The 27,828-nt window shown below is 41.2% G+C and overlaps 1 protein-coding gene across 1 annotated transcript in view; it reads left to right on the forward strand.

Moving 5' to 3' along the window:
* Positions 1 to 1,133: 1,133 nt before the first annotated feature.
* Positions 1,134 to 27,828, forward strand: part of UNC5C (unc-5 netrin receptor C) — a gene marked incomplete at its 5' end in the record, with an annotated part of 47,532 nt that continues 20,837 nt past the window's right edge. The window contains 8 exons of the mRNA XM_027898159.1: positions 1,134 to 1,160; positions 1,298 to 1,478; positions 3,534 to 3,701; positions 4,899 to 5,063; positions 18,406 to 18,462; positions 19,915 to 20,106; positions 21,323 to 21,667; positions 24,884 to 24,971. Coding sequence (XP_027753960.1) covers positions 1,134 to 1,160; positions 1,298 to 1,478; positions 3,534 to 3,701; positions 4,899 to 5,063; positions 18,406 to 18,462; positions 19,915 to 20,106; positions 21,323 to 21,667; positions 24,884 to 24,971 — 1,223 coding nt within the window. The remainder of the gene's footprint in view (positions 1,161 to 1,297; positions 1,479 to 3,533; positions 3,702 to 4,898; positions 5,064 to 18,405; positions 18,463 to 19,914; positions 20,107 to 21,322; positions 21,668 to 24,883; positions 24,972 to 27,828) is intronic.

The raw sequence follows: 27,828 nt of genomic DNA on the forward strand, positions 1-27,828 counted from the left end.
TGGGTGGTGAGCACCTATAATCCAAGCTCGCATCTGCCAGCACTGGTCTTGCAGCATTGAACTGCCTTTGTCCAGAGATGAATTGAGCCCTCTGTCTTGGGCATCAAGAGAGGTCATTCGGTTTCTCACCATGGATTGGGACAGTTTGTACAGCTGTCTCAGGTGGGGAGCAGTTTCTTGGTTGCTTTTGGGGTACATCAATGCTCGGGTAGTTCCTCAAATGTCTTTAGAAAAGTGGGGTCTGTAAGAGCAGGTCTTGGCAGCTAGCACATCACAGGTCTGGCAGGCTGATTGTATTTATGTTTTTCCTCCTTTAATTAAATTCTGGACACAGGCTGAAGTGATCCAGTGGCATAACAGCCCAGCTTTGATCCATCCAGGGCCCAGTCCTGTCCTGTCCTTCAGAGCACACAGTTCAAATGAAAGCGAGCTACTGGATTTGCAGCCAAATTATATTAAGAGCAGCTCACAGCCATCAGCTGGGATATAACAGGGCAGGGTTTTTTAGGAAGGCAAGAAAGAGGAAATCATAGAGTTGTTTTGGGTTTAGGTTTGTTGTTTTTTTGTTTGGTTGGTTGCTATATTAAAATAAAATGCAGCTTATATAGGTAAAAAAGGAAAAATAAGCACCAATGTCCTTGTGATTTCTTGGTAACTGTCTCTATTTTGTTTAATACTGATTGCAGTAAGACAATAACACATATGTACATGTGAGTGCACATGTACTTAAAAGTATAGCCATTGTTAGTGCCACCTACTCCACTATAGGGCCTCATTGTGTGAGACCCAGGGCAGGTACATACAAGGTTCCTGCATTATTAACTGCCTAATTAGGCAAGACATAGAAAGAATAGTTGAAATCCTTGCTGATTTAGAGTTTCTGATGTTGTAAGAGAATTTTCTGTTTGTAGATACCGTCCTAAGTAAGGTATCACCCTTTCCTTTTGCCTTGCCTCAGACTCTGAAAGCACAGATCAGCTATTTTTCTCTGTACAGTAGCTGGCACACTTTTAAAATGCATTGATACTTTCAAGGCAAGGCAAGACAGCTTTTGTGTGGACAGGTGGGACGGAAAGGGACATGAAGGAAAGGATAGGTGTGAAGAGTGTTGTCCTGTGTTTCCGCCCTTTTAGATTATTTCAGATGACATCATGCAGCAGGTGAGTCCTTAGTCATGTGCCTTGGCTTGTAGCATTTTCAGGGATGTGCAGTGTAATCACAGATACTGTGTCTGTCCATTGTGGTGTGACTTGATGCTTACTCACTGCTTCCCCTCTGGCCCTTTTTTAACCCCAAGGTGGAGTGGCTGAAGAATGAAGAGGTTATTGATCCCGTGGAAGACCGAAATTTTTACATCACTATCGATCACAACCTGATCATCAAGCAAGCCCGGCTTTCTGACACAGCCAATTACACCTGTGTTGCAAAAAACATTGTGGCCAAAAGGAAAAGCACCACAGCAACTGTGATTGTCTATGGTAAGTGGTGCTTTGTCCCATTGCAAGTGGATAGATGCACACTCAAAGCGAGAGGGGTAGGAGGGGGATGCAAAGTGCGTGTGTGCAACTCTAGTTGTGGTCAGTCTGGGCTGCCTGTGCTGCCTGTTGACTTGCAGCCATGTGCAGGAACTGCAGTCAGGGTTCATTACTGAAAATATCAGAAGTGCAGGTGTGATGGCTTGGCTTATTGGTGACAGGAAATGGTGACGGGAGGATAAGGCATCTACACACACAGCCAGCTACTCAATGAAGAGGCGGCGGTTTTTCCCCTTACCATAACACATGCCAGCTGGATACAGCAAGGAGCCCCCAGGGCACATCCTCCAGCAGGAGTGTCCAAGGCATTGCTTACTACCAGCACAGTTCACGTTCTTAGTGACGCTTTTCAGAAATAAGAGTGAAACTGGTGGGAAGTTTGTGCTCACAGATACTGGTAAGAGTGTCAGAGCTCATCAGAACCCTCCATCTTCTTATATCTCTTTAAATAAGCTTGTTTTTGATGTCTACTGCCAAAACATGCCCTGAAGTCAGGGGTGAAGTAACAAAGCATTCTGGGACTGCAGTTCAGAGGCACACAGCCTAGCTTAAAAATAAATGTCAGGGGAATACAAAGCATGGGATAGCAGTATTCTGTGTCTGCATCCACAGTCCTGATATAACTGAGGCTGGTCGTGCTTTGGCTGTGGAGGGGCCGGGTAAGATGCCCTTCTAAGGTCTCTTCCAGCCTGTGTTGCGCTGCAGCTCTGCCCCACCAGGTTGAGCCTTTGCCCCTGCAGAGTTACTGCCCCAAATGCATCCCAGGTGGAGGTATCCACCAGAACAAAACCTGCTCTGATGATGTGCCAGCTGACTGAACTGGTGTTCCTTACAATCAGCTTAATTATAGGATAGACAAGTAGGAAAAAATCCCTATGATTATCCCTAATATTCATTTCATATTCAGGGTAGCAGTTAGATTTAATTGTAAGCAGTTGCTTCCCTGAAGTTACAATGAGGGCCTTTTAGTTCAGTTTTTATAGAAAACTGACTGAATTGAGTTGATTAGCAGTGGTTGTGATATTGAGGAATGGACCATGCAAGAGCTCCGTGTTTTGTAACTGTGATGAATGCAGTAACATAAAGATGTAGGCAACTCCTCCTCATTCATATACAGATTTTTTTTTCAACAGTGCATTCAAGAGACATGTGTAGGGGAGTAGCATTTTTATGGGTTTTGCTACAAGAGCTGCTTAAGGGTTGTATCATATCACAAACATTTGGGTTTAGAGAATCTGAGCAGTTAGTATGTTACCCATACACTGGCAGTGACATTCTTATGTAGAGCAGCATAGCTCCTTCTTCATCTATCCATATATCCCAGAAAATGAGCTGGGTGAAAAGGAGACTCAGCATAAATATCTTCACAAAGTCAATTAAAAAAAAAAATTCATTTAGTGTTAGTTCACTCTGAACAGCTTAAATATCTGTTAGGGAAGTGCTGAGATATTCATATGCACCAGCTAGGTCCACAGAGGGGTTTGTGAAGTTGTCCTGACATCCGGAAATCACCTTCTTCAAAGAAAGGAGAAGAAAATTATCAATATCTAATCAAAGTGAGGGGGAAGGGGCGGGGTGTGTCTCAGCATACATAGGTGATGGGTGCATCTGAGCTTGTGTGGGAGTGCAGGTTTTCTCCCTTTGGAAAATGCTGCAGCTTTCAGAGCATGGGCTTCTGGCTGTCAGAGCTGTGTGTGCCCTCTGAATCTGCAGGGATTTTGATCATACGTTCTCCATCAGGAGCTTAAGGCTGGGTCAGGTCAGTTTTCAGCGTAAGGTTCGTCACCTGCCATCCCTAATAGTCATCAAACGGTGTTTTTCACTTGGCATCAGCATTTCTTCAACTTTTTGCAGTGACTCCTGGCATACACTGGGCACGTTGGAGACGTGGGTTTTGTGTCTGTTCAGTGTCGCTTCTCATGCTATTCCCAGCCATCACTTTGGGCTGACCAAGCTGACCTGCTTATGGGATCACACTCTTTCCCTCTTGCTTTTCAGTGAACGGAGGCTGGTCTACCTGGACTGAGTGGTCAGTGTGTAACAGCCGATGCGGGAGAGGCTTCCAGAAGCGCACGAGGACCTGCACCAACCCTGCCCCCCTCAACGGTGGTGCCTTCTGCGAGGGCCAGAGCGTTCAGAAAATAGCTTGCACCACTCTGTGTCCAGGTTCAGTATGAACAGCACACAGCCCTAGATACATTGTTTGTCTGTCATCAGTCATTTCAGGAGAATACCCTGAGTTGCAAAAGCCTGCCTCCCGTTATTAATAAATCCAACATTTCAGGGAACGAATATGAAATTGTATTACATAAGTAGATAAAATAGTGAGCACATCATATCGAGCCACATGGGTTTCAGCCCTACTTTTGCACGCTGCTTACACTGATGTCTCAGCCCTCATAATTCAGGAGATTTGGGGAATATTTGGAGTTTCAAATTGTAGGAGATAATGGTTGAAAGCTCTGGAAAAGGATTGGAATTTGAATATAGCAAGGAACAGTGATGTAAATATATTTGCAATGTCTGTTCAGTCCAGCTGTCTGAGCAACTGAAGCATCTGGGATGTGGATGTTAAATTTGAGACACGTTTACCTGACTTCAAATAAAAAGACATTTATTCTACAAAGAGATGTGTATCCATACCTTTAAAAGGTATTTAAATGTAAACTTCTGAAAAATACAAAATTGCTTCAGGACACACCAGATGGTTGGTACTTATCTATGACAAAGTTCTGCCCCCATTGTCCAATGCTTTCCTGTTTCTACAGACCCACTCAAATCAATGTCAGTAGGGTCATCTTCAGCTTGTTAAATTTGGCCATCCAGCTCTGTCACAGGAACAATTTAATATTTTGTACTTCACCTGTTCAATTTAGTGCTTTTGAAAGTCATCTGCAGGACTCTGAAAGGCACTAAACACATTCCTGATTCTGCTCATGTGAAATAGATTGGTACCTCTCTATATTTCTTTTAATAGGGAGTATTTAAAATTAAATATTTTCCCACTAAAGAAGAATTTTTGGACCAGTTTAACCTCTGTGTTAAAAAATGCCAAAAAATAAGATGAAATCACAGATTCCTGACTTGTTGCTTGTACATTTTAAACGCAGATAAACTAGTTAGAGGTTTATGTAAAGAGGAAGAAAGACCAGAAAAGGGGTCAGGGCAGAGGAAAAGGAGAGGTGAGGGCGAATGTGCATTTACATGATAGAAGCAGAACTTAGAGAAGAGCAGGCTGATGATCCTTCTGCCTTGCCAGAGATGGCCAGGAGTTGTGGGCTAGCTTTGTGGCATTGTGTGCATCAGTCTTCCTTGGTCTGACTTCTGTGTACACCCTAACAAGTTGTTCTTTCCTTGTGTCAGTGGATGGCAAGTGGACGTCCTGGAGCAAGTGGTCCACCTGTGGCACGGAATGTACTCACTGGCGCCGGAGGGAGTGCACGGCCCCAGTGCCAAAGAACGGAGGGAAGGACTGCGAGGGGCTGGTGCTGCAGTCCAAGAACTGCACCGACGGGCTCTGCATGCAGGGTAAGTGCCACTGTGACCTCTCTGGGATCTGGGATGTGTATGGCCACGGAGAAACCTGAAATAGCTGCAGATCAGCATCACTGACCTAAAGTCACAGAATCATTTGTAGAAGAAATGAGTTGATCCAGTTCTCACCGGTCTGGGCAACCCATTCTTTTTGTCTGAAGATGAATGTAATGCTGTCTGAGGTGTATGAAATTGAACAGTGAAGAGTTAGAAAGAGCCATAACAGAGCTTTCTCTCCCCTGCCCTCCCCACCAAACAGTTTTCCTCTCTCCAAGGGTGCAGCATCTGTCCAGAGAAGTTTATCAGTGGCTCTTACAGCAATGTAAATGGAAAAAAGGAGCATTTTGGGCAAAGTCAGCATTTTCCAAACTGTAAATTTGGCCAAACAGATCAGCTTGTGGCTTCTTAATGTTAGGAACAGTGGTTGCACGTGTTTCTACGTGTAATAGTTATGCGCCTTTTTGAATTTCGAGTGCCCTGTGGTAGAAAGAGGTAGGCTGTGTCTAGGCAGAGCCAGTGCAAACTTTCATATAGAGTCATCATCATGCTGCAGCCTTGTGAAGATCAGCTCTAGCATTGAAGTCTGTTCTGCCTGCACCTGTTCGTGCCATGTTCCCGCCCTTGTGACTAATAGGAGAGAGAAGTAAAAAAACCCCAGGCTTTAAGTGTGATTTGACATACACTGATGAACAATTTGTCTGCTCTGCACCCCATCCTTTATCAAAAATGAGGTCTTCTCTGGGCCGTTGGTGCCTCAAAACTCCTTTTCAAATTTCATTAGCACAATAACCTGAGCCAAAATCGTCACATACACATCTCTTCTGTCCCTTCATCCCGTCTTCTAACAGTACTTTTCTGCCAAACCTCAGCTGTCTGTTGTCCAAAGAGTTGGGGCTTTAACCATCCAATATCTATGTGTCCAGATCATAACGCACTTTGAGTTCTCTCATAAAAAAGGAGTTAAGAATTTTTTATTCTCTGAGGCAGGTTACTTTTGACTGAAGTAATCACAATGACAGAAAAGTGACAGTACTAGCTAATACATGGGTCTGCGCCTTGAATAATTACTTTATAGGATGGCTACTGTGCTGGCAGTGATCTCTGAGCTATCTTATGGCACAGCATGGCCACTTGTTCTGGGGTTTCCCAGAGTTACAAATAGCTTCTTCAGTGTGGCTCATACAAACACTTCCATCATGTTAAAAACTATTAGTCAATGTCAGCAGCCTATGAAGCTGTAATGCCTCAAAAAATCTCTTTTTTACGGGGAAAATGGAAAGGTAAAATTTAGAGCTTCTCTCTTTTTCATTTCTAAAGATAGAAAAAAAAAATAAAAATCTATCCATGTCTTACTGTATAACACTGTGACTTTTATTGTGGGGAAGCCAGCATACCCTTAGCTCCAGCACTGTTAATAAGTCATTATGGTAAATTAGGAAGAAAAGATACATTTCCCCATACAGAAGAGCTCTTCACTATCAGATTATATTTAGACAGGTGTATGTCATCTTTGTGTGTGTGCATAAAGAGAGCCATTTAAACAGAAGTCTTGTGGAAAAGTAGATATAATGGTACAGCAGAATAAAAGCCCTGTAGGGATCTCGTTTATCTGTTGATGGTATATTGCATTTTATTTGTGAAAGTGGATGCTGAGAATAAAGCAGAGGTCTTCAGCAGGAGAGAGGGTGAAACTGTTGTGAATCCTATTCTGCTTCATATATATGTATATAAAAAATGATAATGAAAAATATGCAGTCACATAATGACCTGCTTAGCTCCAGGGGCCGTGGTAATCCTTCAGTGTAGGAATTTAATGGCAGTGTTTTAATGGTGTCTTTATACTCGCGGGGTTTCATATACCTGTAAAACTTACAGTCCTGCTCCCTGATCCATCACTGCTGAGAAGATTGATTTGCCGTACTTGGTGGCAATGTGCCTGCTGCGCTCTCCCTCTCTCTCCCCCCCTCTCTTTTTCTTTATTTCTCCTTCTCAGTTTATGCACAATCAATCTGAACACTTACATTTTTGCCCATGTGGATTTAGGTTCATAGGAAATCTGCCTGCTGAGCCAGGAAGACACACTGGACTCCTTTCATTCCTAAAACAACATGCTTCTTTCCATATTATTTGAGGTTTTTGGGGACTGGCCAGGAACTGACATTTCTCCTAGCCTGGGAACCTGTGGATCCATATCAGACTTTTCCAGTGCCTTCATGCCACTGAGTCTGGCATGGCACATGTGGCATGGAGGAAGCTACAGCCACCTTTTTTTCTGTGGCCATGGCCCCCAGGGAGATGTGTTGGCCAGCTGCTTACCTGCCCCATAGTCAAATCCTGTTCCTAGATGACTTGGTGCTGCCTCCTTACTGTCAGCCTTTAGTGAGAGCTTGAAGGTTAACACTGGGGATGTAGTCAGGGTCAAAGAATTAGTAGACAGACCCTCTTACAAGGAGTCAGTAGCCTGTTGCTTTGACAAAAACTCACTTGTAAATATATATCCTTATAAAGCTACACGTAAAAGGTAACCTGGAAAATGCTGGATTGAATGAGTCTAATTTACAAGCCCTTTCTCTTCCAGTCTGTTATTCACTTCAGTAGCATCAGCTGGATAGATCAATAAGCTCTTTCATCAGACTGCTCCTGCTCCAGCAAAGAGCAGGAGTCTGCACCACTATCGATTTCTGTGGGGATAAAAACTGTGGAGCTTTCTCCATCCCTTGTAATTACAGCATTTTACACCCAAAGCTGTAGCTTGTGCTTACCACTAACTGTGGCATTTCTCATGCAACTCGGCTGTCACATTTATTCAGACTAATGATCTTGCTAGTATACAAATATACTCCCTTATCTAGTAGTTAGTATTTTTCTGTTAACCTGAAGAGATGAACTGTCATTAAACTAGAGAGCCTGCAGAGACACAGCAGGCTGAATTGAAGAGGAAAAGCAGATGTAGTGAAAATTTAGGGTGGTCATTGCTATTTTTAGTTTCCAGATGCATAATATTGCTTAGCAGGTCCATTATAACAATTCCATAATTCCCATAATAGCATTAATATGATCTTCTGGAACAAAACATGCTGTAGGTGTAAGAAGAATTGGCTGGTTACCACCCACACTAGTCGCATTATTGCCTCCATAGTTGCATTATTTCCCTTTTGATGTATGAGTACTGTGGTAAATACTTCTGTGCAGGGAACACCACTTTTAAAGGTACGCACTGCATCTCACAGGGGATTGCTATAAACTGAAGCACTGCAATTAGCCCTTCACTCATCCCACCTAATGACTTTGGTGGGTGTTCTGTGTGGAGAATAAGAAAGCAAAGCACTCCCCTGTTGGCTAAAACTTCAGCACAATTAGTTCCCTTCACTAGGTCACAAATTATTTTAAAGCAACATACAAGTGGAAGTCTTTGGCTGGACTCAGTCTGGAATGACTGCTAGATCATTTATCTGGTACAAAGCAGATGCTACAAGTCCTTTGGCAGGCCAAGTTCTGCTTTGTATTATGTGTAAAATGCTGCTGGTAGTCAGGAAGAGGTGGACCCTATGAGAGTACTTAGCTGTACTGCATGGTTATGTTGAAGGCTTATTACCTGAGTTGTGACATGCAGCTGTCATGCTCAGAGCCTGTCACCTATATCCTATCTGTTGAGGATCTGAAGTGACAGTGTTCAGATCTATATTGTCCCTGTCCTGAATGAATAAGTACAGCGAGTCTGTACGTGTGAGGTTGGTGACTGCTGGGCTTCTGGTCTTTTCTGAAATCATGCCTGGGATGTGTAGGGTTGGCACTAGAACAGTCAGGAAAATAACTAGTGCCCCTTTTTCAGCTCACTCTTGGCTTTAGTCAACCGCTGTGGCTTTTCATAAAAGGCTGGCTAAGTTGTGCTTTTGATTTTTTCCAAAACACAGGGTTTGCTGTCTCACAGCAACAAACAAGATAATACTGAAGCACATATTGTTCCTTGAGGACTATGGATTATAGAGTTACATAAAGAGTACTGTTTCTTTGTGTAGTAAAATTGTTTATTTTATAGTGTCATAATATGGAATAAAGATCCATCATTCAGTAGGGCTGAAAGGAAATTCCCACCTGTGAATCATTTCCGAGTGTCATCAGATCCAGTATGGACTTTTCCTTTGTTGCATGAGCATGAAAAGACTGAGATGTTCTATTGTCATTTAAAGAATGGAAGAAAAGATTCAAAACATCTTCATTTGTTGTTAATCTGAACTAACTCTTGGATCATGCTGGTGATCACTTTCTCTCCCTGCATGTAGCTTAACTACTTAGAAACTCAAATAGCAGATGTGCCACTTGAGAAAAAGATGCCTATGCCATGGTGAAGATGTTATTATCGGCCTAGTAATTCCATTCCTTTTTTAAAAAGACTTCCTTCTAGTCAAGAGTGAATTGATGTGAAATGGTGATGACAAATCCGTATTTGCTGAGCACTCTGAAATCCTTGTCTGAAAGGCAGTGTGAAGTTCATAAGGTTCCCTCTTGCAATGATAGTGTGTAAGCGAGTGAAAAAGATGCAGTTTATCCTGCTCTTGTGTGAAATGGCTAACTGCTGCCCTTTTCCAGTCTCATCTCTGTTTATACAAAGATCTGGAGTGGAAGGCAAGGTTACCCTGATACTACCATCTCTTTCTTCCCAAAACATAAATATTCTGCACATGCCTTGCTTGTTTAATATAACATGTCAGAACCTCTGATGGAATAAGTATTCGTTTCCCTTTTTGGCTTGATTTGAAAGCAGGCATTCAGGGAAGAATTACAGGGTAGAGCAGCTTGGTCGGGACCACAGGTCCACCAGAGCAGATTAGTATGCAAAGAGCAGGGGAATGTTTTCCAGACTCCAGAAGGCAAGCAGAACTCTCTCAAGGGAGACTGCAACAGAAGCCCATGTGTGCAGAGGAATGAAATAAAACCTTTTATTAAGAGCATGTGGGTCAAGAGAGAACTAATACGTTCAGTCTGTCAGCATAATGATACAGCCACCTGCCTGTTTTGCCCTTGCAGGAGGTACTCATTCATTTGAAGAGGGCATCTCATTTGTTCCTAGAAGAAGTTTTCTGTAATATTGTTGTTTGATATAAGAGATGTGTTATTCTGTTTTCAACCCAACTACCATGTAATAGTGTAGCAGCCAAGGGAATTTATGCACACATCTCAGTTATGACTCATCTCTATTTTGTTATAGCAACATGAGAAATCCCCAGTTGAGAAACAACTACGCTCCAGTGGGCCCTCTGCAACTGAGAGCCCTTGCCTAGAAAACCAACTGCTCAAAGCAGATAAAAGTGCTGAGAGAAAATAGAAGAGCAGAGCCACAGGCAGAACCCAAGGCACTGAACTCACTATATCTTCACCCCAGTTAGTTTAGAAAGAGCCACCTCCACATTATTTTTAATGAAAGACAAGTGCTGTAGGATCTCTAGGCTGTTTTCAAAAATCTGAACTAATCAAAAATATTATAGCCATGCAGAGAGAAGGGAAAAAAGGCAACCTTGTCCGTCTACACTTTTCATTCTTAATTCTCTTAGGTTTTCTTTTCTTCTTCTTCTTTATTCCTCTGCACATTAAAAAACTCAAAACATTACCGAGATAGATGAAAGGAAAATGCCAATATTATGATAGAGTTGAACTGATATATTATTTTAATTGTAGAAGAAAACCACCCCATACAGTGACAATGATGTATGTTTATATTGTCCTTTTCATATACCAAGGTGGGTGTATTTCATGATTTTTGCTTTCCTGTCAGGGTGTCAGGCAGAGCAAAGTTACATGAGTTTGGAGTAAGTAAAAGGATCAGAAGTAAAACTCAGTGCTCTCTATTTCTATATCTGGACTAACAAAATTATTGGCAGCATCCTTAAATGAAAACTCATGTTGGGAAAGGAAGTTTCTATAGTTTGAGAAACAAACATTGAGCTGATCAGCTGATTCTGGAGCTTCTGGGATTTTTTGAGTTTATAAACTGGGGAATGCAAGTTACCTTACATGTGAGCTTACAAATCTGCCAAAGATTTTGATACCTGTTCTGTGGGGATAACTCATGCTTTCCATAAGCCTTTTTTTTCCAGCATTCCCCTTGCCCAGGTCCCCTTCCCACTATCCCTTCACTCATATAGCTTTTTGCCATGTGTCCTCTCTTCAGTGCTTGCTCCATGTCCTTATTTCAGCTCTTGTCCAGCTACTACTACAAAACAAAGTGGACCCCAGGAAGTCAATTTAGCATTCAGTCATTGCAAGAGTGGAATTTGCAAATACACTATCTAGCATATTGCCATGCTAGGCATGTGTTTACTTTGGCTGTAACAAACCCAATGTTAAGGTCCTGTGCTTCTAAGACACTAAAGACTGACATAAGATTTAACCAAAAGGTCAAAGTCCTTAACTGCAAAAGATTGCATAATGTCAAACTTGAATATTCTAATCCACATCAAATTTTAGCAACAAGTTATCCTTCTCTTTCATCTTCCCCCATTCCCATATAGATGACATGTGTGTTTAAACTCAGGCAAGACCTTTCTAACAATGTTAACAAAATGTCAGGATCTAATTTAAAATGAAAACATAATTGCAGTCTTAATTATAGAATATCATAAACTCCCATTCAAGGAGAGAACAAGAGATTCTCCCCGTTTAACTTACCCACTCAGGAAAGATCTGAGATAATACTCAAGTAAATAAAGAGTTACAAAACCTCACGCTCCCTCTTTATTAACCCACTTTGAACATGCCCATAATTAGTCCTTCAGAAGGAAAATAAATTGCAATGCATTATCTCTGGGATGTCTGATATCATAGCTGACCTTCAGCATCATTCCTGCAGACATGAAGGTCTTTCTTTAGAATAGAAAATATAAGGATGAGCTGGGCACATTCTGTCTAGAAGTTTTTTGCAGCTCCACAGATTTTGTTGGGGTTTTTTTGTTATTTTTTAAAATTTTTTAACCACTACAAAAAAGGTGTAACATACCACATCTTCTTGTTTTCCTGGGAAATAGCAAGGGAGAGAAACAATTAACAGCAGTTAAAAATCATGTATTATTGTTAATATTTCTCCTGTGGTAAATCTGCATTAGCAACACACTAAGTGAATATGAAGCCTTGACTCTAAGCAGTCAGAATATGGTGTTTACTCTAAGGTTGCTCTTGCACCATTAACTCTGCCCCCTTGTAGAAAACAGAGTACTGGAAACACGTGCAGCCTCTGGACAGTGGAACTTGCACAAAGCAGTTTAAAACTCCTGAATGTCAAATTAAATCCCTAAATTCCTTCTCTTTAGATGGAAATTTGTGGCTGCTTGTCTATCGTTGATGGAAACCTAGAGGGACCTGGCAGAAGCCTATATCACTGCAATGCATCTGAATTAACATTTTGAAAGCCCTTGAAAGTCTTTTTTAAAAGCTTTGAGTCTTTGCACACTGTATTGATCATCTATAATTTCCTTCAAAAATAATGAAGAAACTCAAGCACGCTGGTGATAGCTGTAGGATTGCTGAGAGGTGATGGTGAATGAGGTAAGGCAAAAGGAGACAGAAGATGGAAACAAGATTAGCAGGGCAAGGTCACAGCCACAGCACTGCAAACACTGCTTGGGCATATGACTTTTTTTCTTCTTTGTTTCAAAACCCTCTCTTTATAGTGGAATACAGGATGTAGAATTCATGAACGTCTCTACTCATGAATGCAAAAAAATCTTAAATTGGGCTGGCTTTGAATTAGGAATGGCATTTTAAAGGAAAATGGAGATAAGCTGAATTCCTAGAATCTGGAATTTGGAAATAGCGATATATACCTTTTTGTTTTTTGAACTCATTGAGTTCAATTGAACTAAAAAATCAACAACAAAAATTTATTAGGATCCTTAACCCAATTTTATTCAAACTTCTCAGGATAATTTCTAAGACTGAGACCGATTATAGAAAATTTCAGCAAAATCTAAATATTTTAAATAAAATTCTGAGCTACTGGAGCTAGGCAAAAGAGGGGGATAATTGAATTAATTCTGAAAGAAGACATTACATTATCTTGGGAATTAAGAACAGAAGCAATTAGGTGCATGTTATTTGAGACTGGTATGGAAAAGATTACCAGCTTGCTGGCTTTGAGTTATTAAATGCTGGAATTCATCTGATGTATATGCATCACAGCAAAACAAAAGAATTGTTTTAGTAAACTCTCATGTCACAATGTGTACACCACACACCTACTTTAAGTGCTCTAAGTACAGCTTCCTTCAAATTTTAGGCATCTACACGTGAGAATTAGTCTCTGTTTATCTGTCTATCATAGCTCTGCAGTTTGGAGCCTGTTACCAGCATGAGCTTATTCCTACTTCAGTGTTGCTACACTGGATAAACCCATCAAAGCAGAGAAAGAAAGGCAGCAGTTGAATGCCTTTGTGCCTTCTTCTTTTCTCATAGGTGATTTAAGGGCATTGACTTTGGAGCCAAAAGGGGGGAAAGTGCTGTAACAACATATTATGCTCAACCTGTTGAGTTCTTTGCAACAGGATGTTACTGAGACATGTCATATGGCTAGGCTTTCAGAAGGGCCATGGAATTATGTGACCTCAGCTCTTTCTGAAACTCCTATAGAGAGGGTAAAGAGAGTTTATAGATTAGAAGCAAGTGGTGCCAGATTAAAAAATGTTTCATTAAAGAAACCAGCATTTATGGTGTGCTTTATGCAATCTTCACTTTATAACTGAAAGTGCATGTCGCCAGTTCTCTCTGATCTTGATACAGTCTCAAACTATCTATCATTAACTATTACTTCAGCTACTGGTATAAAATTATTTCTTTGCAGCAAAATTGTAAATATTTTTGAAAATATGACCCAAATTGTATAAGCACTGGCAAATAAGTGCCCAGAAAGGTCATCTTCAGCTTCTTCACTGTCTTGCACAGATAGCTGCTGAAAAGAGGGGAAAATAGGGAAAATACAGACTAAAAACTGGGATTTTTTCTTTGTCTCTTATGTGAATGTTTTATTTTCTACAAGTGACAGGGTAAAAGCTTTTCATAATCTGATCAATTCACTTCAAAGTTGGTATCCATTAATACAAATTCAGCATGACTAGAAAGCTAGCAAACTCTGTTAAGGACCAGAAAGAGGATTCAGTTACAAAGTTCCCTTTGCACGAAGCCATGACCTAGTGTTCTATACTGCAGGGAAAAAAGTTGTCTTTAAAATATGCATGTTTGCAGGCCTAGGCAGTTATATGCCCATGGCTCTCTAGGTTAAATCAAACACAGGATTTCAGAATTTGCATGTCATGATACTGAGTTCCCAGCCTAAGCACCATGTGTGTGTACATATGCCCATGAATATGCTGAGAAAATTCTTCCCCAGTGGAAGAAAGGGAGGTTAGAAAAGTTGTTTTGGTGACTCTTTGGTGACACTCTGTTAAATGTCAATCTAAAGGGAGCCAGTGTGATAATTTCTGCACAGTTATCTTTCATAGGTCTGAGATTCTCTGTTCCCAAATGCTTTGCTTTACCTCAGCTTGCCAAGTTGAGTTTATTATGAGCAGGTTTATCCACTCCTCCCAAAGAAAATTGCAACAGATGAATTCGTGCTATAGAAAGGGTCAGCCTGCTTGTTTGTCAAAGCTAACCCTGAAAGCAGATGAATCCACACAGGGCCATTCAGCAACAGAGACTTGCTATTGTGTCTCCTGTGGCCTCTGGCACAAATGCACTTCCAGAACACCAGAACAAGACGTGTGGGACCCGAACGCTCAGGCTAGACTTTCAGTGTTTGGAGATCATCTGCCTCCACAAGCTGCACCAAACTAATTAAATGAGCTTCACAATCTACTTAGTTAAATGGTCACAATTTCCCAAATCAGTGCCAAGTGTAACTGGTGCTTAAATTGAGTTAAACTAAATTGATAAAAAGCCTGCTGAAGTCTTTTCTATATACCAGCATCGGGTTGGTTTATTTTTCCAGTACAATCTGACATATTCACCCTTCTTCACTTTCCCCCAGTGTGTTACATCATTATAAAGTGCTTAAATTGCTCTTCTCAGGCTTTCTAGAAAGAAATTAGGCAATGTCTACATAAAGCACCTTTGTAATGATGTATCTGCGTTTGTACAAAGGATTTGTGCCAGTGTAATTAATTTAGTTCAAAAAAGCCCACCTTTAACATTAAGCAGAAGCACTTCCACAGGGAAAATAAATGTATTTTCAAACCTAAATTGGAATTTAAAGTAGAATTCATGGAGAAACATCAGCTTAACTAAACGCTTTTTAAATTAATATGCAATTACAGTGGTTCAATTTTTTTGTATTAACATGAGCCTCCCACTGATTCTTCAGATATGACATAGGGGAGGTACTTGTACAATGAGGGAAACAAATACCTACTTTTGGTAAGCCTTTGAAAACCTCAAACAGTAGGCACTATGCAAGTGTAAAGTATGATTATTACTATTTTACTCATTCAACAGTAAGTTACACAACAAAATAGCAGAAGTGTCTTTGAAAATATACATTTCCCAATGAACTGTAGGAAGAAGCTTAAATTACTTTTCTCAAAGAAAGTAGCTCACTGTGAAACCAGCTGTTTTGAGTATGAGCCAGCAGCCTCAGCAGTCTTCCTCAAGTCAAATCCACCAGCACCTTTCTAAATTCACTCTCATTAAAAATGTTGATCATCCTGGTAGAAGTCCCTTAGGTATTTGCCAAGCAGTGCTTAATACAAGAAAGGGAGAAAAAAGAGAAAAACACACAAGAAAAAGATCTCTTTTCACTGCAATTACTTTGAAGAGAGGAGGGAAGTCATTCTTCATTATTTCAGTTACTAATCCCATCAGGTTTATATCATTATCTGATGAAAGTGTCCTTTTTCATTGTCTGAAGGCATAGTCAAGACAGACCAGTGTGACAGCTAACTTTCTGTAGGAAAAGCCTGTGATCTTTTGCTGGGATCTTGGCAACAAGCCTGCCTCCTGCCCATCACCTCCTGCCCATTGCTGCAAGCCTTCCCCTTCCCACTGCCACTGCAATGCCCCCTCCCTTTTGGAAGAGTGACAAAGGAGTGCTTACAACGTATTTTCTTCTAAAAAGTCCCACCAAAATTGCAAGTATCAGTTTGTAGTTGCCATGTTTGAGGGATCTTTGACAGACATGCTTAATTTACAAGTGAAAATGAAGCTGATGTCTGACCAGCAAGCATCTGGGGTTGCCAGCTTGGAAACCCAAGGTAAGGCCTCTGCTAGCTTCAGCCGGGGAGCCTGCTCAACCTTACAAATGTTGATGCACAAAACAAAACAAAACTTAGTATCTGAAATGCAATGGAGGGAAGAATAGCCTCTCCTTTTCAGCTCTGCAGAGGTGAGCTGAAGCTCCATGGGTGATGCAGAGCCAGAGGACATGTGCTGCCCCATGCCAGCTTCCCCATGAACATGCTGGGGTACATAAAGTGCAGGGAGATATCCTCAGCTTTCCCAGGAGATTTGAGCAAAAAAGTATTCAGAACTTAAATTCTACTTTGTCCTTGTGCTTTATATTTCCCACTGCATGCCTCTTGATCTCTCCAGAGACATCTTGCCAAAGGAAATACTGGGCATAAGGCTATAGCTGAAATTTCCTCTGGGGAGTAAGTGGGCAGTAATTAGGGCACTGTAAATTCATGCCCAGACTTGCTGAGCACTCACTCAAGCCCTCAGAAGTTACTCACCTGACTTTATGGCCAATACCTCAAGTACACCAGTAGTAATCAAAGAGCAGTTATTAACAGAAGATTTTGTATGCATGTTGAAAGTACACATAGGAGACCTTGCCTCAAAGAACCAAAGAAATTAATGTGAAAACTTAATATTCCTAAAAGGAATTGTAAGGCTGGAATTCTAACTGTGAAATAAACTTTTAAATAGATATTACAGGCGATATATTCTGTCCGATGATGCCTCAGAAAAAAAACATCACCATCAAAAACCAGCTGGTTTTGCTCTGGTATTTCAGTTAAGATAGCATTTATGTGATAATTAATGTCTGGAAACTTTGGAGGGAGGTATGCCTACACCTGTGATTGGGATAGACTCCGTCTTCATTAGCAAAAACTGCAGCCAAGCAGCAAGAGATATGTAGAGCACAGCAGATGCCGAGCACCCAAGCTCAGTGGTTATGGGAGCTGGGAATTGTTACTTCAGTCTGCCTTTAATGTGGCCCTGTGTGCTAGGCACACACCAGGCACACACATTTTCCAGTTTTGTTTCACCTGCAGGGAGTCCCCAGCTGTGTGAGCTCCTTGCAAGCGTGATCCAAGGGGAAGGGGTGAAATTCTCTTTAAAAGAACAGAAGGGGAGGTGATGGAGCAGACGTACTTTCTGTCTTACATCGACTCTAATCCCATCCCAGACAGTGACTCCCCTGCTTAGTTTGGATTTGTCATTTACCTTTCCAGCAGCATTTCACTCATTTCCCATGTGGATGGAAAGAAGCTGGGAGATGCTTAGTGAACTCACAGGTCTCATATTTGAACTAAGCAGCTCCAGGCTGCTGTGCTGTCAGGGCTGCAGGAAGAAAAGACAAAAGAAACGATATCTCTTATTTATCCATTCAGAAATACAGCTGTAAATTATGTTATGATTTTGTCGATATATGGTGCTTGCAAAGATTTCAAATAAGTAATGTTCTGACCTCAGGGGCCTTATTGATTTTGTAATGATTTCAAAGAGAAGCCACTCAGTTTACCGTTTGCTGACAAATTCTTTGCTCCCTAAGGAATTCTTATTGAACATGTATTAAAGATAGGATAAAATAATTTTAAGGAAATGCAGAGAGATGGCTTGTTGCAAAGCCTCTGCTCAGCGAATGGGTATTTAACCTCTGACCAATGACAACAGGTCTCCTTTAGCTCTATTAGATCAACAGCAAGCTATTATAATTAAATATAAAAACTGTTTAGAGCCTCACCGAACATGTCCTGGGAATTAAAGCATATGGCAGGGATAGGGATAAAAAGACTTTCCATATGCTAATGACCCTTGATGTCTGAAATAAATTAGATCCATTAGAGTTTATGCTCAATAAAAGGAAGACTTTAAGCACTCCAAAGTTAGTGACTCGAGACCGATTTTGGCTTAGAAATTCAATCTGCCTGCTTATTAATTCTTAGTAAGGCTCTGGAGGAGACAGGGGATGCAAAATCAGAATTCTATGCTGTATCAGAATTTTAAAGTGCCATCAGTTTCTTTTCCTTTTTTCTTTTTTTTTTTTAATTAAACTATTTTTCATGCTTCACTTTTTTGTTCTCCTCATTTGATTTTGTTCCCATTTTTGTTTAATTTCTTTCTTTTTAAGGTTTCATTTATCCTATTTCAACTGAACAGAGAACCCAGAATGAATATGGATTTTCTTGTAAGTTTACCGTTTGATTTTATGTTCCTGGATGCTGATTTGATGATGTTCCTTGAGTCAAGCTTTATTGTTAGGTCAGCTCTGTGTAACTCGGCAAAGAGGGGCCTATTCAGCAGAGTAAGTAACACGCTGCTTGCTTGACAGCAATCGCAGTGTTTTGCTGTCTGCAGGTTGGCACAGAATGATAAGGGCATGAGGGAAATGGGAGAAGAGGCTGACTCAGAGACTGAAACTGCAGAGAATGGACCATCTTCTCATTAAAATTTCCTTAGCAAATGGAAGAAAGGCGGTGGAAGGGTAACTTTTCTTTGAGCCAGAACTCAAGAGATCTGCTTCCTGAACTGCTGGGTTAAAAATGGGATGCTTCAAGGTTGGTAAATTGGAGGTCTGATAGCCAGGAGCTTACGGAGATTGATCACTCCCTTTCTACATCTGCCAGCTCTCACCTCTTCAGCTGGAGGGCAGCTTGGCTTAAATGGCTAAAAGAAATAAAATAAAAGTGATTTCAAATGTTTCAAACTAACAAAAATGGGGTACTAAAAAGTCTGATTTGTTTTTGCACTTCCTTTTTTCATTAGGCTATTTCTAAAACTGGGATTCTTCACTGTATAGAAACACATCAAATTTTGATCACATATTCAGACCTTTTAGAAAAAAAATGTCTGGTGGATAATGATGCTAGAGATTAGCTTGGAATTGGTGCTGATGATACGGTATAAGCGGCTAGTAGAAATATCACAGCCATTTTCTCACAAGACAGGTCAAATAAATCTGAGTTCCTTTTGGTAAATTACCACATTCTTTGTTTTGCTTGCTTCTGCTTTTATCCAAATACACATGCGTTAATGCCAATGATGAGAATTCAGTGTTTGAATTGTCTGCTTTACTAGTTTATTTTTTTAAAGGCAAATGGACATAAAGGGAGTAATGGCTTGACATATTACAGTTTAAAAAAAAAACAAACTCAGAGATAGTGATATTCCAGGTATTCCATAGGAAATGGAAATTTTGGGTTCTTTTATTTTTTAAAAGTAAAATATAAGGCTTCTGAAGTTTAAAATCGCACAATATTGTTTTTGGTATCAGATAAACTTCTAAATACCAGTATTATGACACTATGTCACTAAGACATACCATCTTATTTCATAGAGTGAATTTGGTTCAGGAGATTAAGTCTATAATGTGTTGTGCTTAGTAGTTCACAGCCTGAGTACTAGACAGCTGAACGAGTCGATAGGGAAAGAGTTAGAACACAAGTTAGAGAGAAATCAAAGATTGTTTTCCATCAAAAGGGCATACACCTGTTATATGATCTTGGAAATGGATTTCAAATTATCCTATAAAAAAGGTAGTAAATATCTGCAGGAAACAAGAATAATGAAAGCGTGTTTTCTTGAAAGTCCTTGTGAGGATCACACATTTCTTCAAGGTTCCTGGCCTCTCTCCCTCTAGCTGCTCCTGACTCGGATGACGTTGCTCTCTACGTCGGGATCGTCATAGCCGTGATCGTGTGCCTGGCTATTTCCGTGGCCGTGGCCCTGTTTGTCTATCGCAAGAACCATCGTGACTTTGAGTCAGATATCATTGACTCCTCGGCGCTAAATGGGGGATTTCAGCCAGTTAACATCAAGGCTGCAAGGCAAGGTTAGTTTTCATTTCGCTCCATTTTGATCAGTTCAGGGAGATACGGTGAGGTTGTGGTCTCTTGGGCTGCATGAATGATATTCACTGGATGCTTGTTGACACTTGATGAAAAGGAGAAAGATCCATGTTCATTTGTTTCTGATAGTCAAGTGCTCAAAACCCATGTTGGCGCTTTTCAGATGTGTTCAAGAGTATAAAGCAGGGATATTTAACTTCTGAAGAGAGAAATGTGGGAGTGAAACATAGAAACATTTATGGAAATACAGGTCCAGCTCAAATTTAAATCAAAGGCAAAGCTCTGACAGAAACAACAGAGTGATAACACAGTAATTCTATCACATCTTCCTCCCCTTTATTTCACTAATAGCCTTTTTTCCTGTGCTCTCTCTCCACAGGTGTAAGTAATAGTTTGAGAAGTACTGTGCATTTCAATAGACAATGTAGAAAAAGTTGTAGTAGAACATCATTTAATAATGAGCATTTTTATCACTGGTGCATAACAGCTTTATTATTTCCATACTTCATTGGCGAGAAAAAAAAAACACTCTAAAGGTAGTGCTGCCTTTTTCAAGACCCATATTTAAGCTGAAGAGTTCCTCTTTTTCCCCCATATCTGCTCCAGAAGAATAAATCAAAGTAAGAGTTAAGATGACGAGAATTGTCATGTGGAAAATTAGCAGAAGTGTTTTTTTCTTTGCTAGAAAAACTTTTAAAACAAATCTCAAAAAAGTGTAATGCAGGTACTAATCCCTCACTGCAGGAAGTTGTGGACATGATGGCTTTGTAGCCCTGTTGTGCCTTTTATTTCAGGAATGCTGTCATTAGACCAGTTAGATAAAATGTTGCCCGGCATTTAGGAAGGGGGTATTTATTAAAACTAGACCTACTGAGTGAGGAAAATATCTTGCCCTGAAGCTAAGCATACCATATTTGAAATCTGAGTGCACCTTGGAAAAATAATCCCAGTGAAAAATCTTCATAGCAGAAACATGCTGTAATTTTGTATGACAGTTGGATTCCAAAGCAGCTGTGGCAATACGACCTCTGGGAATTTGCTGGAAGGATGCATGGAAATGGAGAGGAAGGTCAGGGACTTGGAGTATCTGAGCCTTCGGAATAAAAGGCAAAATGCAGAATGCAAACCCAGATTGTTGCTCAGAACAGTGTCATCAGAATAGAGAAGTCATATGGTTGTTCCTTCTCATTTCCTTTGCAGACCTCCTGGCAGTGCCTCCAGACCTCACTTCTGCTGCAGCCATGTACAGGGGTCCTGTTTATGCCTTGCATGATGTCTCTGATAAAATCCCAATGACCAATTCTCCAATCCTGGACCCGCTCCCTAACTTGAAGATCAAGGTTTATAACACCTCTGGTGCAGTCACTCCCCAGGATGACCTCTCTGACTTCTCCTCCAAGCTGTCTCCACAGATTACACAGTCTCTTCTGGAGAATGAGACCCTAAACATGAAGAACCAGAGCCTTGCTCGGCAAACTGACCCATCGTGCACGGCATTTGGGACCTTCAACTCCTTAGGAGGTCACCTAGTAATTCCCAATTCAGGTAAGTGCTAGTCATGTTGGCTTAAAGGTACAGTTGTTTTGTGGGTTTAAGTGGAGTTAGAGTGCTTTTTTATGTGTGGGACAAAAGCCCACACCTGGGACTCTGCCTTTTCTTTGATCAAAACAAACTTTTTTTGCTTCTACCAAAGGACTTCAAATATTTTCTACCCAAAGTCTTGGCCACCTTTTAAACACTACAGACTTGAGGAAGAGTGTCTGTAAAGCTGCCCAGCGAAAAAGAACCTGGAGGTGCTGGTTGATAGTCAGCTGAACAGAGCCAGCAGTGTGCCCAGGTGGCCAAGAAGGCCAGTGGCATCTTGCCTTGGATCAGGAATAGTGGGGTCAGCAGGACTAGGGAAGTGATCATTCTTTTGTACCACAAAGACCACAACTCAAATACTATGTTCAGTGTTGGGCCCCTCACTACAAGAGCACAAGTCTTAGGAGTAGCAGCTGAGGGAGCTGGGGTTGTTTAGCCTGGAAAAAAAAGAGACTGCGAGAGGACCTTATCGCTTTCTAGAACCATCTGAAAGGAGGCCGTAACAAGGTGGTAGTCAGTCTCTTCTCCCAAGTAACAGTTAAGGACGTGATCTAATGGTGAACATGGTGCTGCTAGGTTAATGGTTGGACTTGATCTTTAAGGTCTTTCCCAACCTAAATCATTCTGTGATTCTAAGCAGGATATTGCTGGGCTCTTAGCCACTTTCTCTGAGACATGCAAGGCCTCAGACGTTCACTGTGTGAAATGGAATTCAGCATCGCCTTTTCCTTTCATGCAGTCCTAGAAAAGGGACCTTAATACAGTAAGCCTCTATTTTGTCATCATACAGGAAAGAGGACACAATAATTTAAAAACAAATCACTTGTTCCACTTCCAATTCATTGAAGACTATGTGTAATTGACAGCAGAATAGTATTTCTGAAGGATTTTTACCTGCACACATTATATATCCAAGGAAAAGAAGGGCCCTTCCATATTTATCTCCTTGTTATATGTATTGTTGACTTCCTTTACAACTAAGAAATGGAGGGACTGAGCATTGAGGGCCTGTTGATGTAATTGCAAAGCGCTGCTCAGTCTTTCTCATACGGAATGAAGCCAGGCTTCCAGGCCCCTTCAGGCCACCTTGGCACCGGTAAGCAGTTTCAGAGCATCCAGGGAGCTGTTGGGCAGCCCTGGGAGAGCTCAGCTCTTGCAGACAGATCTTTTTACCAGATCCATACTGCTGTTTGGTTTCTAAAAGAAGCATTGATGTTCAAATTGAAGTTCAGCACGTGGATAAAAGTCTCATACTGAAACCACCTAGTGGGTTTAGTATGATACCGAAGAGCAGCATTAACATCCAAAGTGAGGATAAATCACATCCATAAAATGTTGGATGGGGGGATATGCAGAATACACAGCGGTCAGGAATACTCCTTCCCAATTTCTCTGAATTCAGGTAGGACAACAGCACATGTAAGACCACAGCTTACAACTTGGCCATTTTAAAGCAAGTGCCCTGAGCAAGGAGATAGTGCCTTGTCTCCTGCTCCTTTGCTGGGTCATTTCTTATTTGTTGATGTTATGGAGAAAGCAAAATGCCTAAGTGGCCCAGGACCTAGGTGGTTTTGTCCTTCTCAGGATGCAATCCCACACTGCCCAAGAAGCAGACAAAAGTAGTTGGAGCCATGGCCTCCTCTCTGAGCTACTGTGGAATAGGAGAAAAAAATATCTCTTAAATTTAAGTGAAATCTGAACTACTTCATTAAATCTGGTGCTGACTGCTGAGCAATGTTGAAAATTTGTGCTATACAGTCTTGGATTTCACATTTTTCCAAGTAGCAGCTGAAGGTAGATATTAATACTCAGGTTTCTTATGCCGTAGTGGTGCACATTATCGGCAAAGTCTACTAGTCACATTTAATTCACGTATATTAATATCAATTTGTAAAGAAAAAAGTTCAATGCTGTAATCCCTTCTAAATGATTAAAGTAATGATTTTGTAAAATAAAACAATCCATCTACTGCTACCATGGATGCCTCTGTGCTCCTTCTAAATGTGTGTATATCCTCCTCGTGACATGACCAAAGCCCTTCATTTGCCCTACGCCTGCACTGTTATAACTACGAACGTGCACAGATTAGGTTGTAACAGACCCGTAAGCAAACAAATGCCAGAAGGCATTTGTGGAAGATGCTTTCCTAGCTAATCCCTCCCCTTCAAAACCAGGTATGGGACTCAGCACGTGTACACCAACACATGGGAGGTCTTCAGTGTGACCAAACCACGTATGCTAAAGAAAAGAGACAGGGCTGTGCAAGGGGTCTACATAGCCTCTCCTGTGTAGACATATATATAAATAACCTGCCCGTAGATTTGTTTTCAGCTATGTAGTAATAACTGTATTCAAATCCTTGCCACTAATTTCCAGCTAATCCACATCTGCAAAGACAGCTGGCTGAGTTGTGTCCACAAGAGTGAAATAGCTGGTTCGTGGACTGTGTTTGTTGTGTAGCGACAAGACATTTCTGAAATGGCAGTAATGTAAGAGCAGTGTTTTTTGATCAAGTGTGCTGCAAATCATTACTGAAAAGGGCACTGAGCCTATTTGCCTACATTTTTTTCAAGGTTGGATACCCCAGTTTTGAGCCACTTTACAGGACTAGGCACATTAAGAGTGCCAAGAAATCCAGTTTTGTCTCCATGGTACTCTTGGAGCTTAGCACAGTAAAAGACAGCATACTAGGCACAAGAAGCCATCTTTCAGGAAACAACTAGTTCTTATTGTTTCCTGGGACAGTGCTCCACTGCTTTTCTTTCCTGATTCTAATTAAGTAAGAATTGCCTGGGGAGAGATGTCTGTCCCATTACAGCTGTTGGAAATTTTAGTCAGAGTTGTTTGTTTTTTCATCACTTTACAAGGTAAGCAACAGCATAACCATCTGTCTGCTCTTTAAATAAAATAAAAGGGAAGAAAATCCTCTTCTCCACTCCCTTATTTCCATGTGGGTGCAAAGGGAGAGTAAGAGCAGGCAGCTGGATGCTGGAAACACCAGGGTTACAGTAGGTAGTTTTTCTCCCAGGTTGCTGAGATCATTAGAGTCTGCTGGTGAGGGTGGCTGAAAATTTGGCATTTCAGGCTTCATCTTCTGCCTCTCATGTCACTCCTCTTCACAAACCCACTTACCCCCTTTTTGTCCACTTCACCTTTTGTGTCTCTTCTGTTCTGCAGGAGTAAGCTTGCTGATCCCAGCAGGGGCCGTTCCACAAGGGAGAGTCTATGAAATGTATCTGACAGTTCACAGAAAGGAGAACATGAGGTAAAAAACTGCCTTTATTTCCTTGTGCACTAACAGAGGGGGAAAATGTAGTAACTAAAGATCTGTGGTAATATGCTTATGCAAAGCCTACTGTGTTGATGCCGTTTGCTGAGTTGGAGTTAAACGCAAACAAAACCAAGGATAAACTTTGCCACAAAACCAGCTCAGACTTTAGCTTTTCTAACCAAGAGTTGCACTCTGCAGCAAGCCCTCAGTCCAGGGGGATGCTGAATCGTAGCAGAGAGGAAAATGTGCCAGCATGAGTTTGGTGCAGCAGAGCAGGTGTGAGGTAACCTCTTGGTAAAGACCAGTGCTGCAAAGGGGAAGGGAGCAGAGGAGCAAGGTGACAAATCAGCTCAGCAGAGGGAACAGGTGCCTCAGCACCTGACCTGGAAAATCTCCTCTCCTATTAGAGGGAAGGTGAATTTTTATTTTACCCTTCGTGGGCTTGGCTAGTCCGTGCAGTGAAGAGACGGAGCCGAAGCTTTTGGTGTTCTCCACCTCCTTGCAGCTTAGCCCCAGACAATGCACACCAAGGGCCACCCAGAGCCAACGCTGGGATGACCCCTGTTGTTGTCACCTATTACCTGCATGTGTAACCAGTTCATATTCTGGATCTTAATATCTACTTATGTGGCAGCCCTGACGTAAAAAAAAAGAGTTATTAAAAAAAAGGCCAAAATACCATCTGAAGCCATTTAGAAAACCCTGATGAAGAGAAAGGTGAGATCTTAGGCTGCAGAATGGACTCGTGCTCAAAGGCTGAATGGCAAATGTGAAACTAAGGCTGTCATTACACGGTACTTTGCCTCTTTCTCCTCCTCATAGCTAGATATGTTTTTTGGCTCAGCCTCTTAATAGCTTTTATTATGTGCTAAGCCGCAGCTGTTTATACAGTGTGTGATATTGAACACTATTCTTTAGCTTGGTAGTCTTTCACTCAAGCTAAAATAATCTGCTTAAAGAAAAATTAAGCAATCCTCCCACCCACCCTTTTGCATACATTATTCATTGCCTGCTCTTTGAAAATAGCTAATTGCAGCTACAGAAAAAATGTCTCTGTTCAGAGCTAGTATTGATTCTATTCCTATTACTTTTGGCTGTGTTTTAAAGACATTTACAAGCAGTATTGAAAAAGACTCTTTTCTGAAGAAGAAGAAAAAAAATTAAAATCAGATGGCATCCCCTGTTATTCAACTTGCCCCTAAATTTCCCTTTCTAAAATACCTAGTTCTTAAAAAACAAAAACAAAACCAAAATTAAAAAAAAAAAAAAGTCATTCCTAGAAGGAGCTATATGTGCAATTATTTCCTTTCCAGCCTGTTATGGAGGGAATCCCTGTTTCCTTATTCATGGATCTGTGGACAACTAATGTCTCATGCTAGTCTAATTTATTTTCCTCAAGGATCATAAAGCCTTCTCTGCATGCTTTGTGATAGCTGTTACTCAGCGAGTCACACAGGGAATAAAACGATAGGTTAACCTGTATTGGGGAAAGCATGGTTGGAGAGTTTCTGCCTACCAAACTGAGCAAGTATGCCAAAGTACACCTGCAGAAGTGAACAGCAAGGTGTGAGTCCTCAGGAGAGGAGAGCAGAGAGCAGGCTGCTTTGGCCGTGAGGCAGCAGGGCCTCATCACGTTGTGGTGGTATCACTTTATGGATACACCGACTCCAGCTGCTTATTTGGTCTGTGACAGTTTTTTAGCTGCCCACAAGCATACATACTCTTTTCATACTCTTGGAAACCAGGACACATAAAATGGAGCTCATCAGGTGTTGTCTAGATCACTCAGAATGGAATATTCGCTAAAAAGGGCTTAAACATCACAAAACTGTAGCATCTTCCCGCGTTACCTGCTCCTTTTTCCCAGGTGCCAAGGAGCAGAAATGGGTGGTTGGTGCCCAGCTGTATCTGTCTCCTGCTGAAGGACCTATTACTAGATACTTCACTTGATGCAGCAGAGCTGCAGCTCAGTCAAAGCTTCTTTTTCTGACTGCACAGGCCACAGATGTTGCTTCGTATAATTGGAGTCATGTGGGTACCACAAGTTACTGTGTGGTGTAATTATTTTTTAAATCTGCTACTGCAGTCTTCCACTAGCAGAGAGTGATAGATCCCAGTAAGGACTGGCTGCAGACATTCACTTTTGTGGCCAAGCAGTAATGGCAGTGTGTTCAACAAACCCTGTGAGACCCTGTGTTTATTTTCACGAGCGCAGTGCAGATGTGTACGAGATGAAAAGTCCTGTTAGGTGTTGATGTAGTTTGGAAGGGGACATACAGGAAATTTTAAAATGGGTGTTGCAATCAGAAATAAAGGCAGGGTCTTGTTTTTGATATTACAACTACCACTGAGGTGAGAATGTTGTCTCCATTGCACTACCATAATGGAACCAGTACGGCAACAGAGAGGTTCCCTATCACAGATCATGGATTTCCAGCAACTTAAGATTTAGCTCACACAACTACTTCTGAACAGTCAAGCTGAAACAGTTATCTCTCAGACTCCTGCAAATTCCCCCTTTTCTTTTCCTTCCTTTGTTTTCTCAATACATTTCCCCAGTTAGTCTCTGAAAGCTATAGTACAGATATTTGAGAGACTTCAAGACCCAGTAATATCACTCTTAGTGTTGCCTTGTGGATTGGTTAGGAGAGCTTTCTGAGACACTCTGTTTATTCCATTTCATATTCGTCAAAGCATGTGAGCACCATAAAAGTGTTATCCTTCTGCAGTGAATTGGGGTTCTGTTATTTTTCAGTAAACACTACTTGGAGGCAGTTGTTATTCTCTAAGTGTGTTAGCATAGTCGTGGCATCTAGCAAGTTCGGGGGGAGAACCTGCTGGAAGACCTCCG

Source organism: Empidonax traillii, unplaced genomic scaffold (genome assembly GCF_003031625.1).
Source record: "Empidonax traillii isolate 1590-97213 ecotype Southwest subspecies unplaced genomic scaffold, ASM303162v1 scaffold581:size401988, whole genome shotgun sequence".
In the NCBI taxonomy this organism is placed as follows: domain Eukaryota; kingdom Metazoa; phylum Chordata; class Aves; order Passeriformes; family Tyrannidae; genus Empidonax; species Empidonax traillii.